A 14403-nucleotide genomic window follows, 5' to 3' on the forward strand; every position below is an offset into this window, starting at 1 on the left:
GGGGGGGGGGGTGGTCATCCACCACAGAGATTAGTGGTGGAGGACAGCTAGTGATCAGCCACATCAGAAGTTTCTATCCAAGCTGGTGGAGGCAGGGAGGTGTGTGGGTGGGGGGAGCAGCCATTCACTTGTTCAATTGAGCCCCCCCTCAGAGCATGAATCAGGAAGGTGGGGACACAAAGAAACAAAAGACAGGGGTCCCTGCTTGACTACTGAGAGGACACAAAGACACCAGCAAACCTGAAAGCTGAACACTTGCTCAGGGTGCTTTGGGATCCTAGAACATCTGAAGCACCAATCTTCTGTTGGGTTTTATGTGCCAGACATTGAGCTAGAAGCTTCTACTGCATGGTCTCATTTAAGTTCACATCAGGCTCATGGGCTATGCAAAGTAGAGAGTCACAGACCCAGGTCTTAACTTGACTGTATCCTAGCTGTGTGACCTTGAACAAGCCACTTCTTATATTAGAACCAGAGGACTTTGCAAGTGTTAAGGTACACAACTGTTAGGATTCAGCAAGGTGCATATAATGTCCGTTATACAGTCCCAGCATCAAGGTCGTGCCTGCGACTCAGTGAATACACTTCCAGCTGCACTGTCTTGCACCCGGCATCCAGCACCTTGTGCTCAGCAGTTGTTGGGTGAACAAATGAAAAATTAAACGATGTGCTGGGGCTGATGAGCCAGCACCTGGTGGAGCCAGGATGCCAGCCCAGGTCTTCCTAGCTCCAGCCCTGTGCTCCTCTGGTCATAAGGCTGTCCCAGAAAAACCTTTCTGTGGGGACTGTGGGGCAGCCATGGTGGCTGGATTAATCTGCTTAGATGCTATTACAAAGTTCCACAGACTGGGTGCCTTCAAAAACAGAAATCTGTTTCTTACAGTTCTGGAAGCTGGAAATCCAAGATGAGGGTGACGACTGATTTAGTTTTTGGTGAGGGTTCTCTTCTTATTTTGCAGATGGCCAGCTTCTTGCTGTGTCTTCACATGCTGGGAAGAGAGAAGGGGAGAGAGCTCTCTGGCATCTCATAAGGATAGTAATCCTATGGATTAGGCCTCACCTTTATGACTGATTTAACCTTGATTGTTTTCATAGAAGTCTCATCTCCAGAGAGTTACACTGGAGTGTTAGGGCTTTAACATTAATTTTCAGGAACTCAAGCATTCAGTGCATGACAACATCCCCAGGTGAACACTGACCACCCTGTGTTTCCCACAGGCACCCTCTGTGAATGCTACGACGAGCTGGGCAATCGTTACCAGCTGCCCATCTACTGCCTGTCACCACCCGTGAACCTGCTGCTGGAGCACACTGAGGAGGAGAGTCTGGAGCCCCCCCAGCCTGTCCCCAGTGTGCGCCGTGAGTTCCCACTGAAGGTGCGCCTCTCCACGGGCAAGGACGTGAGGCTAAGCGCCAGCCTGCCTGACACAGTGGGGCAGCTCAAGAGGCAGCTGCACACCCAGGAAGGCATCGAACCATCCTGGCAGCGGTGGTTCTTCTCTGGAAAGCTGCTCACAGACCGCACACGGCTCCAGGAAACAAAGATCCAGAAAGATTTTGTCATCCAGGTCATCATCAACCAGCCCCCACCACCCCAGGACTGATGGGCCCGTGGACTCCTGGGAAGAGAGGCCATGGAGGGCCTCTGCAGGGCTGAGCAGCTGGCCTGGAGCACGAGGCCCCCCACCCTGCTGCTGCCTTCAAGTGCTGTTGTTTTCTTTAAGGGCATCTCCCCGCTCTATGGCTCTGGGTGAGCCATGAAGGGACCCTGCCTCCCAGGGGCACTGTGGGCCACCAGTGCCCAGCACCCAGGGAACAATGCTGCCACACACAGGCCTTGCCAACCTTGTCAGAGAAAAGGTGACTGGGGCCCTCCACCCTGCATCTCTCCTGAAGCAGGTTGGAGCCACAGGGGCCAGCCTGGAGGCCCTGAGGCCCAGATCTGTCATCCGGTGCTGCACTGTGCTCACTCTGGTTTTCTGCTCAGGGTCGGGAAGCAGCTGCTGTCTCCCTCCTCCGCTCCCACCCTGACTTTGCCCTGGGCACAGTGCCAGTCCCCTTGGGAGGAGGGAACCACCAGTGAGTCCCAGGGCTTGGGGAGCCTGAGGCAGGCGGGCCTCTGCCTCTCCCTGCCTCCAGCACAATTGGCAGAGGTGAGGCAGGGGGCTGGATGGTTGGGCTTTGTGGCAGGGGTCTGCACGGGGCCATTTCCTGGCTGTAACTCAAGTGGTGGTGGGTCTGCAGCCTGGTCATGGCCTCCTCAGCAGGTCCTCATGTACAGACATATGTGCATATTTATCAATAAAGCCTTTGGCTCCTCCTCTTTTGCCTGGCATTCAACTTTGAGTTCTGTGGATCCTGCTTCTGTGGGAACAGGTGGGCATGGCCTCCGCGGCGGTCCAGGCACAGCAGAGCACACAGACCAGAGCTGCTATCTTCTGGGCCCTAATTTCAGTTCCTCTTGTATTCTTGGAGATCTTAACCTCCGAACCCACGTGGCTTTTCTCTAAGGTGGAGGTGACTCTGCCTGCAGTTGCTATGAGGGTTAAGTGGAAGAGCCAATGTGACAGTGCCTTGACAGTGAAGCAACACCTAGGAAGGTGGCATTAGTTGCTGCTGGTCTGCCCCTCCTGTAGGAGTGGGTTGGCTCTAGGCTCTGGTCCCGCAGGCCAGGCCCTCATGATCAAGGTGTGTGTGGAAGTCCAGCCAATGCTGCCCGAGTGGGTGTCAAAGCAGGATTTCTGACAAATTTAGATGATGAGCATATGTCAGGGTTTAGTGAACCAGAGAGAAAAGGGAACCATTTCCTTGTGTGTCAGGATGACCCAGGGCTCGTCCCACAAGTTCCAGTGAGGAACCGGGTGAGTGCAGGTCTGCTTTCTCTCCAGCTGGGAGTATTCTTTGTTCTCAGTGAGCATGGCTGGCCCCTGGTCAAGGTAGCCCCGCATTGTCTGGTGCTCCTTGTCAGCTGGCTTTGGCACTGCACTCTGGCTTCCCAAGATCCTTGTCTTGAAACAACCCTGTAATTCCTGCAGAGGTCCCTGAGGGAGGCAGATGGATAAGATCTCTCTGTGACTAATGGACATGGTCCCATGCAGTGATGCTTCGCTAGGGGGTGCTGTGGGGCCCCAGAGAGGCTGAGCCCCAGGAGCCGTGATCAGAGGGAGGTGGCCGACTGCCCTGACTCCCTCTGCTGTCCTGGTACCCCAGGCTAGACAAGGCAGTCTGGAGTCTACCTCTCCCCACGGCTGGCAGGACCTGTTCACAGGTAGCCTGGGGGCACGGGCCTGTCATGGGTACCCCTGTTTGGTTTTCAGGCCCCACACTGGCACTAGTTGGGCAGGGTTTCTAAGCATCCAGCAGGTGGCACTGCCATCCAGCCAGAGGAAGCAGCCAGCAGGTGCTTTGTGTAACCCATTTGCCTGGCTGGGACCCGAGCTTTTAGGCAGCCTGAACAGGCTCCTCCCTGCTCCCCTACCCTTGAGGCACTGTGCCCTCGGCTCTAGTATGCCAGTAGTTGGGGGCGGGGCTACTTTGCTCCCTGTCCTGGCTTCCCCTGCTCCCTGGGGCTGCCTGAGGTGAAGGTGACAGGTGGGGGAGGCAGGTGAAGAATTGGGCCAGTGAGCTCATGACAAAGGCACCCAGAGCTCTCTGATGAGCTCTCTGGCCTATATAGCCCCCAGTGCCTTCTGCCTGCAGAGGGAGGCAGTTATGGACTGCACCATGGAGGGCCCACTGGAGAGCTCCGAGGCGGTGCAGAAGGCCACAGCACTCATCGAGCAGCGGCTGGCACAGGAGGAGGAGAGTGAGGTGGGAACAGGGGCGTGGAGGCCTGACAGAGTGTGGGGACATCCATCTCTTTTGTCATGAGAAGGAAGAGCCTGGCCGTTGTACTGTGGTGGTGGGGTGGGTGACAAGTATCCCCAAGAGCCCTGCTAGGCGCATTCCTGGCAGAGAGGGTTGCTGGTGATGAGAGACTGAGGCTTCAGTCTCCAAAACAGAGTAGTGGTCCATGGGAGCCAAGACAAGCTTCCCAAGACCCTTTCCACCCAACTGGGTTTCAGGAGACCGGCCAGGCTGTACAGGGCAAACAGTGGGCACTGCCTGGGAACTTCAGGATTTGTGGCCCTGAGAACCCCCCGCTGCTTCTGGGAGGCTGGGAAGGAGCAACTTCCTGAAGTTGGGTCATTACAGGGGAATAAAGACTGGGACTGTGCCTCAGCATAGTGGTGCCTGCCTGTAATCCCAGCTATCCAGGAGGCTGAGGCAGGAGGATATAATGTTCAAGGCCAGCCTGGGTGACATAATGAGATCCTGCCTCAAATAAAAAGGACTGAGGATGTAGCTGCAGTAGAGTGCTTGCCTAGCATGCACAATGCCCTGGTTTCAATTCCCAGTACCCCCCCCCCCCAACACACATATAAATGGTACCAATCGATGAAGGGATGCTGGGAAAGGAAGCATTGATTTCCCCAGTACTGCAGCCACATGTGGGGAGTCCTTGGTGGCACAATTGCATTTCCTCTAGGATAAGGAAGAGGGCAGGAGTGCAGTCTTGTCATACTCTAAATCATTTATTTATTTGTTTATTTTTGATACTGAGGATTAAACCCAGGGATGCTTTACCACTGAGCTGAGGTGTATCTCCAGCCCTTTTTATTTTATTTGAGACACAGTCTCACCACGATGCCTGGGTTGGCCTTGAATTTATGATTCTCCTGTCTCAGCCTTCCAAGTCAATGGGATTACAGGTTTGTGCACCATCCCCAGTTTGTCTAAATTTTATTTAAACTAACACTTGGCCTAGTGTCTGCTCTGCCAAGAGTCCAATGCTGAGAGGAATGGAAGGACCAATAAAGCCCAGACCCTACCTTCTTTTCACCAACTCTGCATTCATTTCAGCCAATATTTCTCAGTTTCATAGTCAAGTAGAAATGGTTAAATGGAGATATGGATCAGTAGTGAAGAAGCACAAAGGGTGGGTGGGTCATTCCATCTGGAGGCCTTCAAGGACTACTCTGTGGGATGGATGATATTAGAGTTGGACCTTCAAGAGTGGTAAGTGGAGATCAGAACTGGGGAGAATATTCTAGGCCAAGGAAATGACAGCACCTAAAGTATCCATAAGAGAAAGTGTAACTAATAAGAAAGTCTGATAGGAGGGGCTAAGGCCAGAAAGGGAGACAGAGGGCAAATCAGAGAAAGCCATTATTCTGTGGGCAATGGGAAGCCACTAAGTGTTGTTGAGTAGAGAGTGGTACCTTCTGACCTATTTTAGTAAGGAAGCTCTGATGGCCCTGAGAAGGACTTGTAGGATGGAGAAAGGCTAGTTCTAACAGGAATGGAAAGAGGGAGATAGCTGGGTATCATGGCATATGCCTGTAACCCAGCCACCTAGGAGGCTGAGGCAGGAGGATTGTAAATCTGAGACCTTCAACAACTTAGTGAGGATCCTATCTCAAAAGAAAAAAAAAAAAAGAAAAGGAAAGGAAAGTAAAAGAAAAATACTAAGGATGTAGCTCAGTGGTAAAGTACCCCTGGATGCAATCCCCAACACACCCTCCCCCTCAGGAGGAGATAATAGATCAGTTCAGAGGAACACACCATTCACAAAAGGAAGTGTGGCTGAATGAGAAGTAAGAAAAAGTAAAAGGATCAGAACTCAAGGGAAGAGGGGCATCCCTGGATCTCCAGGAATCCAACTTCTCATTCCCCTAAGGGCGTGTGCACATGGCTGGTCAGTGCCAGGGAGGGGAGTCATGCTGCTGTGTCACTTCTGGAGTGCTGCCACTGGACACAGGAATCTTCAGTAAGGGGACACAGAGCAGTACTCTTCCATTCATTCATCTAACAAATATAGCTGCAGGGCTATCAGAGCACCTGGTGCCCTCAGAGCCAAACTCCCCATCCAGTGCCCACTCTTGCCAGGCACTTAGAGACATTCTTTCATTTAATATGAATAATCATCTGTGAGGTAAGATGGGAGCACCTATTTCACAGCCCACAAGGCTGAACCTGAACTGAGGGGCTATGAATAAGACGTGGGTGGCATTAGAGTCCATATTTGTTCCCAGCAGGCCCCAGCTCAGCAGGGTTTTCACAGAGAGCCTCTGGCTAGCCCATGCCCCCTTCCAATGGTGTGAGGAGGTCTCAGGAGCTGCTGGATCTCTCTTGTGGGAGCTTTCTGGGCCAGGTCATCACTGAGGACTTAGGGATGGGCAGAGATGCTGAGCCCGCCTCCCGTTTCCATTCACTCATTCCTTTGTTCATTCACCATAAATTCTTTGAGCACCTACAATGTGTTAGGCCTGTCACAGGTGCTGGGGACACTAAGCCCGCCCTCTGGATGCTCCTTGGGGAGCCCAGCCAGAGTCCCACATGCAGCAGTAGCTGCAGTCCCAAGTCATCTCTTATCCCTGGAAGAAGATGCAGTGTTTCAAGTGAGGCCAGCACTTGGGAGACCCCAAGCCATGTAAGCCCGACAAGAAAGAGAGAAGGCAGTAGTTGACATATCCTTCAAAATGGAGACCTGGGGAACTGGGGATGGGGATGAAGCTCAATGGTAAAGCACTTGCCTGGTCTACATGAAGCCCTGGGTTTAGTTCAAATAGGAGACCTAGAAAATAAGCCCTCCAATCCATCTTGGAAGAGGCCTACTCTGGGACTCAGTGAGAAATGAGAAATGCAGCTGGGCACCATGAAGGTACCAGTCCCCTCAGCTGCCCTCCAGCCTCTCAGCACCCTCCAACCTGGGCAGAGGTTTCTGGGCTGGCATCTACACAATACATGGGCATGGGGGCTCCAGGCATGGGGTGCCAGCACTTCACAAAGAGTAAAGAAGAAGTCTTGAAAAACAGAGTTACAAATGGAGAGAAGATCTGGAAGGGAGATGAACCATTATTACAGTGAGAATACAGTGGCTGCTCAGGATCCACCTCAGCCTGAAAGCTGAGAAGCTGCTCCCATCCCTTAGTTTCCCTGAGAGCAATAGTTTCCAAGCTTTTGGGGGGAAAGTCAATGTCTAATATAACTGCCAACTTTTTATATTGTCAAGAAGTCTACTTAAAAATAATGTAAAATAGCAGTTGGGAACAGTGGTGCATGCCTATAATTGCAGCTACTAAGGAGGCTGAGGCAAAGGATCACAAGTTCGAAGCCAGTTTGGGCAACTTAGAGGGACCCTGTCTCAAAAATACAAAATTTAAAAGGACCAGAAATGAATTTTAGTGGTAGAACATTCAGCTAGCATACATGAGGTCCTGGGTTTGCTCCCCAGCACTGAAAAAAAAAAAGAATTTAAAAACTACCATTTCAGATCACAATTTTCTCATCAATATGATTTTTTTTTGGGGGGGGACTGGAGATTGAACTCAAGGGTGCTTTGATACTGATTTACTTTCCTGTCCTTTTTTTTAGAGGCAGGATCTCACTAAGTTGCTGACGTTTGTCTCAAATTTTTGATTGTCCTGCTTCAGACTCCTAAGTCACTGAGATTACATATGTTCACCTCCATGCCCCACTCAATGTGATTTTGTGGCGGGGGGCGGGTGCTGAGGATTGAACTCAGGGCCTTGTGCATGCAAGGCAAGCACTCTACCAACTAAGCCATATCCCCAGCCCTCAATGTGAATTTTTAATGCCAAAATTTTTTAAAAAGTGAATGCATTTAGAACTTCTGAATCCCCGGCTTCTGCTTATGTGGATTAGATCAATCACATTTGCAAAATATTTGGGGGAAAAGATTGTATCTGCACTGAACATGCACAGATTTTTTTCCTGTCATTGTTTCCTAAACAATAAAGTGTAACAACTGTTTATATAGCATTTATACTGCATTGGGTATTGTAAACAATCTGGAAATTATTTAAAGTATACTGGAGAATGTGTGGAGATTATATGCAAATATTATGCCTTTTTATACAAGGGGCCTGAGCATCTGCAGATTTTGGTATTGCAATGAGCCATAGAACTAATCCCCTGTGGATATCAAGAGACATCTACATATTTAACTTCATAAAAACTCACTGCAGGGGCCTTCAGTCTTGTTTGGGAAGCAGGTGTTTGAGCCAGGGGTTGGGATTGAGCCTGAGATGAGGAATTGTGGAACGAGCCCCCTTCTGGGTACTTCTCTAGGAGCCTTGTTCTTGCCTGGGTTCTGAGGTCACACGGGAGTCATTGTTAGTGTGACCTTGGGGTGGTTGGGGGAGTGGATACCGGCTCCCCCAAACCTCCCCCTTGCCTCGAGGTCCTGGAGAAGGTACTCTCTTGACTCACCAGAAACTGCGGGGAGCCGCCCAGGGGAAGCTGCCCATGGACATGCTGGTGCTAGAGGACGAGAAGCACCTCGGTGCCCAGAATCTGGCTTTGCAAAAGGTTAAGGTAAGTGTAGGAGACCCCAACATCTGCGCTCAGCCACGCATGTATGGCCAGGGTTCCTTCTCTCCTCCTGCGGTCCCTGGACCAGCAGCTCAGAGCTCCTGAAAGCACGTGAGCAATGCAGACATTCGGCCCCGCTAGACCTGACTAATCAGACTCCCCTTCCCTGCCTTCCCCGCATCTTTGCCATCTTGTCCTGGAAAGAGAATTGGACTTGGTTCCTTCTCTCTAGAAGGTCTCCCTACACACGCCACCCCCATCTCCAGTTTAGCTCACGGGACCTCAACCCCCGCCCCGCCTCTAAACTCCAGTGTGGGTTGATGGGTCATCAAAACTCAGGGCCAAGAGCGCGTGCGTAAGACATCCCTGGACCTGCGGCGGGAGATCATCGATGTGGGCGGGATCCAGAACCTCATCGAGCTGCGGAAAAAACGCAAGCAGAAGAAGCGGGAAGCCTTGGCTGCAGCCCATGAGCCGCCTCCAGAGCCAGAGGAGATCGTAAGGGTTCTGAGGAGGCCATCTCTGGGCAGGGGAAAGCCGGGAGGCCTGGATCACATGGATCACCCTCCATGACCGGACTCTCACCCTGCAGACCGGCCCCGTGGATAAGGAGACATTCCTGAAAGCTGCAGTGGAGGGGAAAATGAAGGTCATTGAGAAGTTCCTTGCAGATGGGGGTTCAGCTGACACCTGCGATGAGGTGAAGTCTCCTCCCCTCCACCTGCCTAGCTCTCCCTGCCCAGACCCTGGTTCAGCCCATTTGTGGGCCTGTTTGAGAACAGCCATGGGCGTTTTGGGGGTGGGTTAAGGAGTGCCCAGAATAGGATGTTCTCTTCCTCACCCAAGAATTTACCTAAATCCTTGTTAGATCTTTCCCCAACTATGAACCACCTGCAGAGTAACTTATGCCACGAATTTCTCTAGGGAAGGTGGAGGAATGGCATCAAATAAAAATAGCTCAGAAGAAGGAGATATGGGGGTAAATCCCATGTCTGCCACTCCCTAGCTTTGAGATCTGTGGCTGGTCGCTTCCACCTCTCCAGGCCTCCGCCTCCTCTGCTGAAATTTGGCCTACCTGTGTCACATATTATGATCAAATGAAATATTTGCACCTCCATAAGTATTAATTGAATTAATGAAAAAACTATAAAGCCCATACTAAGATATGGCATTTTTGTTTCTTATGGTATAATCTCATGCTGCCTTTTAAAAATTATGTTTTGCATGTGTGATACTGTGGATCGAACCCAAGGCCTGGTGCATGCTAGGCAGGTGCTCTACCAACGAGCCATGTCCCCAGCCCCTATTTGCATTATTTTATTGGGTTAAAATATAACATGAAATATGCCATTTTAACGTCTAACTTCAGTGGCATTAATTACACTTAAAAAGCTGTGCAAACATCACCAACATCTCTTTGTATTTCTACAGTACTGAAGGTTGAACCCAGGGGCACTTTACCAGCCAGCTATATCTCTAGTTCTTTTTCATTAAGTTAAATTAATGAATTAATTTGTGGTGTGGGAATTGAACCTAGGGACACTCTACTACTGAGCTACACTCCCAGTCTTTTTTTTTTTTTCTTTTAATTTTTAAATTTTGAGACAAGAGTCTCACTAAATTGCCTCAAACTGAAAATTCTTCTGCCTCAGCCTCCCAAGTCTCTGGGACTAGAGTCATGCACCACCCTGCTTGGTCCCACCTCTTTTAAAATTGTATTTTGAGACCAAGTGTCCCTAAATTGCCCAGGCTGGCCTCAAATTTATAATCCTCCTGCTCCAGCTTTCCAAGCAGCTGGGATTACAGGCAGGTGCCACTGCACCCGCCTCACCACCATCTATTTTAAAAATGTTTCCATCACCCATCATGCTTATTTTTGTTTTCCTTGAAGCTGCCTCTTTATACTTCATAAGGGTCCCCTTATTCTCATATACTGGGACTAAGCATTAATGGTCACCTACCTTTGTTCTGCATTACTGTAGATTTTAACATGTATTTTCTGTTCTTTAGCCTCCAGGGTTAATCCGTTTTGTCTGTTCAAGCACCTCCTATCTACTAGGTGTTGAAATACAAAAAAAGAAAAAAGACAAGGGTTGAGAGTGGCGGGAGAGTGCCCAGAACTGGATCTTAGCATATGGAAAGTCATGCATGGCCCAGTGTTTCAAAGTCCAAAGAGGAAAGTGGCTGCACAGGAGGGAGGAAGTCCTTTCCTTCCCTGAATTGTAACCGGGGCAACCTACCCTCCGACACTATGCTTGGCACTTTTGGGAAATGGAGTCCAGTGAGACTCCATCTACCCTCCAATGCTCAAGGTCAAGGGTCAGCTGAGCCTAGAGGCAACTCTGCCTAGAGGTTCAAAGGAAATAATGGCACATGAGCCATATTTTGAAGGAGTAGCGGATTTTCATCAGGGAAAGTGAGGGTAAAACAGACATTCCCAGCAGAGGGACTGGCCCCTGCAAAGGTATGGGATATGCTGGGGCCAGCGAGAAGGTCAATCTCCAAGAGTGAGAAGGGCAGGGGCTCTAAGGCTGATCTGGAAAGGAGCTACAAAACACGGGGGTGGGGGAAGAAGGGGACTCAGCATAGGGGGTCAGAATTGAGTTGCAGCAGAGCCTAGGCCTCAGTCTGGGTGGGAGATGGACTCAGACCTGGGGCCAGAGGCCAAGGCCTCACAGCCTCTCTGGGGACAGTTCCGTCGGACAGCACTGCACAGAGCTTCCCTGGAGGGCCACATGGAGATACTAGAGAAGCTTCTGGAAAGTGGGGCCACCGTGGACTTCCAGGACCGGGTGAGTGAGAGGGCGGGTATTGGGGGTGGGGGAGGCAAGAGCTGGTCCTATACCAATAGACCTCCTCTCCCTGACAATGGAACCCAAGCTGGGACACAATAGCGGGGCTCAGGGGCCAGGTGCCACCTCTAGTAGGTTGTATGGCATTGGGCGAGTCCCATCTCCTTCCTAACTGGCTTGGACTAGATAGGCCCTAAGGGCTCTTCTGTTCCAATGCCCACAGTGTCTCTGCCCACTCTCTGTACCTTTCCCCAGATGTCCCTCCACTTTCTTTGCTGGGGTTCTTTCTCCCAGGACATTTCTTCCCTGCAGCTCTACAATTAAGCCCCATCCTCCCCATCTAGCTGGACTGCACAGCCATGCATTGGGCCTGCCGCGGAGGCCACTTGGAAGTGGTGAAACTTCTGCAAAGCCGAGGAGCAGACACCAATGTGCGGGATAAGGTATGGCAGCAGTGCTCAGGTGCAGTAGATGCTGGGGTGACTGCAGGGAAGAGGGCAGGGGGGCAAAGGGCAGGTGGCAGAAAAGTAGTGAACTTGTCTAGTTTCTAGGGTGGCCTCAGAGCAGTTGCCCCTTGAGGGACCACATCTAGGGATGGAGACCAAAGAGTAGAGAAGAAGGGAGTACAGGAGACTTGGGATTTGTTATCCTATGCCATCCTTCATCACTCTTCTATTTGTTTATCCATCCATCCATCCGTTTATTCGTCTCTTCGTTTATTTGTTAATCTACCCTCCTTCCATTCATTTGTCTCTTCACTGGTAACTGGAACAAGTAACTGGATCTCTGAGCCTCTCTTCCTCATCTGTAAAATGTCTTGCAGGGTTCTTGTGTAGATTAGGTGGGCAAATATATGTAAGTGAATTATTTATTCAACATACAGCTAATGCTTTGTAAGTTTCCGCCATGCCCACCACACAATCATCTCCCAACAAGTGGCATCTTTATAAGTATTTGAAGAAGAGTGGGCTGAGGACAGACTCAGCAGTACAGTGCTTGTCTAGCGTGTTCAAGGCCCTGGCTTGAATCCCCAGTACTGCAAAATAATAATAAATAAATAAAAAAAATAAGAGTGGAGGAGTGAATGGTTGCCCACAGCTCAGCGAGAGGAGAATCAGAGACTGTTTTTAGAGGAGGTGGCACGTAAGGCTTTAGAGTTGGACTATTGGATAGGATGGTGGGAAACTGTTTCATTCGCTGCCCTTTCAGGGTTCAGGCCTTGGCACTAGGACATGGGGGAGGGTTCAAGCTAGAATCAGTATAGCCGTCAACCCCTGGACATCACAGTCCAGGCCCCTCAGCCAGCACGTCCTGCTTCCTCCCATGCAGCTGCTGAGCACTCCCTTGCACGTGGCGGTCCGCACGGGGCATGTGGAGATTGTGGAACATTTCCTATCCCTGGGCTTGGACATCAATGCCAGAGACAGAGTGAGTGCTGGCCTCCCGCTGGCTTGGCCCCACCATGGCTATGTGGGCAGCTCATGCACTCCCCCAAGCGAGTGGCCCTCGGGAACCCTCCAGACTGTGGCTCCTGAGTAGGGTCTCCAGCCCATCTTCTGTCACCCTGCTCCCCATCTGCTGCCCCCCCCAAGGGTCATGCTAAGTGCTACACCATTTCTAGGAAGGGGACAGTGCCCTACATGATGCTGTGAGGCTCAACCGCTACAAAATCATCAAACTACTGATCCTGCATGGAGCTGATATGATGTGCAAGAACCTGGTAAGTTCCTTCCTTCCCTGAGTCAGTGATTGGGCTGAGCACCTGCACCGTGGAGGGTCTGTTGGGACCCTGGGGCAGTCCCAGCCTAGGGATACAGACCGTTGGTTCTGGTCATTGGTACAGAACCTGAAGATGTCCTTTTCAGAATGCCGTTCCAACTACCACTTTCCCCTCTCTGTGTGGCAGAATCTAGAGGACAAGAGAAACAGTAAAAAGACTTCCCAAAGGTCCCCAGTAGTCCACAGGACATTCTCACATGCAGGCCCCAGGAGGACCCAGGTCACAGAGGAGAGAGCTGAAAGGAACTTAAGCATTTGCTTGGCCCCTCCATTCCTAGCACACTGTGCTGGTTTCTGGTGGTCCTTGAGTTTAATGAGGGTGGATGAAGATCCAAGAGTTTGGACTTTGACCCTTAGAAATGGGGCCCAGAACAATCAAATATAGAGGGGCATAGGAGGGTCCCTTTGATACAGGGAAGACTAAGAGGTTATAAGAAGGAAGATATGGAGAAGGTATGGATGTTTCTCAACCTCAGTACTATTGACATTTGGGGCTGGGTAATTTGTTGTGGGGGGACTATCCTAGGCATCGAAGGAGTTTAAGCAGTGTCCCTGGCTCTGCCCACTAGATTCCAGAAGTCCCCACTCTCCCAGTTGTGACCACTGAAATGTCTTCACTGTGTCCAGTGGCCCCAGTTGAGAACCACTGATGTAGCTGAGGACACCTTTTTGGTAGACTTCTGAACCGTGAACAGATCTCCTTGTGGTTCCCCCCAGGCAGGAAAGACCCCCACGGACCTGGTGCAGTTATGGCAGGCAGATACCCGGCACGCCCTGGAACACCCGGACCCTGGCTCAGAGCAGAACGGACTAGAGGGGCCTGGGAGTGGGCGCCAGACTCCCCAGCCTGTGCCAGCCCAATAAATGCCTGCCACAGCCCAGCCAGGCACCTGGCTCCTCTCATGTGCAGCCAGATGGTCACAGAATGGCCCCAAGAGCTAACTGAGGACCCAGCCACCTCCTGCATAATCCGGGAGCACTCACGAACGATTACAATAAAAAAGTTCATTTTGCTATTTGTGATGTTTGTTTCCATTTGTGTTCAAAATATTGAGGAATGAAGACTGGGAGAAAGATGGGTTTAGGGATTAGGAGAATTGAAAGCCTTCCTACTATGGATTCTCCATGCTTCTATCCTGTCACCATGTTTTTCTGCCTCTTCCCAAATCCCTGGGAGTCAGGCTTGGCCCATGCACAGGTCAGCTCTTTGATATGCTCATCCTGGCCCCTTCCTGGTAACTTCTGTCCTGTGGAGCTATGTATAGCCAGCACAGGCCTGACACAAGGCCTCCTTGGCAGGAGGAGCCTGGCAGGGGAGTGAGGTGGCTTGTTACCGGAAGCTTCTCACTTGGTGTGTGGCACCTCCCTTCCGCAGGGCAGGGCCTGGCCAGCTCAGCCAATCAGCTCCACTAGCCTCGAAACTGCCTGGAAACTGGCAGTGCTCCCGGCTTCAGAG

General features: G+C 51.0%; 2 protein-coding genes across 2 annotated transcripts in view; both read left to right on the forward strand.

The window, feature by feature from the left end:
- Positions 1-2340, forward strand: part of Ubtd1 (ubiquitin domain containing 1) — a 16767-nt gene extending 14427 nt beyond the window's left edge. The window contains exon 3 of the mRNA XM_048807092.1: positions 1219-2340. Coding sequence (XP_048663049.1) covers positions 1219-1604 — 386 coding nt within the window. The 3' untranslated portion in view covers positions 1605-2340. The remainder of the gene's footprint in view (positions 1-1218) is intronic.
- Positions 2341-3670: 1330 nt separating this feature from the next.
- On the forward strand, positions 3671-13963 carry Ankrd2 (ankyrin repeat domain 2). The gene is made up of 9 exons (XM_015494591.2): positions 3671-3810; positions 8278-8379; positions 8716-8874; positions 8969-9076; positions 11070-11168; positions 11513-11611; positions 12498-12596; positions 12790-12888; positions 13665-13963. The coding sequence occupies exons 1-9, from the start codon at positions 3712-3714 to the stop codon at positions 13809-13811; spliced, it is 1011 nt and encodes a 336-aa protein (XP_015350077.2). The 5' UTR covers positions 3671-3711; the 3' UTR covers positions 13812-13963.
- The last annotated feature ends 440 nt before the right edge of the window (positions 13964-14403 follow it).

Source organism: Marmota marmota, unplaced genomic scaffold (assembly GCF_001458135.2).
Source record: "Marmota marmota marmota unplaced genomic scaffold, marMar, whole genome shotgun sequence".
In the NCBI taxonomy this organism is placed as follows: Eukaryota; Metazoa; Chordata; class Mammalia; order Rodentia; family Sciuridae; genus Marmota; species Marmota marmota.

Bases quoted from the DNA above. Each gene is read 5' to 3' on its own strand.
- Ankrd2 (XM_015494591.2), top strand. From the start codon at position 3,712: ATGGACTGCACCATGGAGGGCCCACTGGAGAGCTCCGAGGCGGTGCAG. The intron at 3,811-8,277 runs GTGGGAACAGGG...TTGACTCACCAG, and splicing joins CACAGGAGGAGGAGAGTGAG to AAACTGCGGGGAGCCGCCCA. The intron at 12,597-12,789 runs GTGAGTGCTGGC...CACCATTTCTAG, and splicing joins ACATCAATGCCAGAGACAGA to GAAGGGGACAGTGCCCTACA.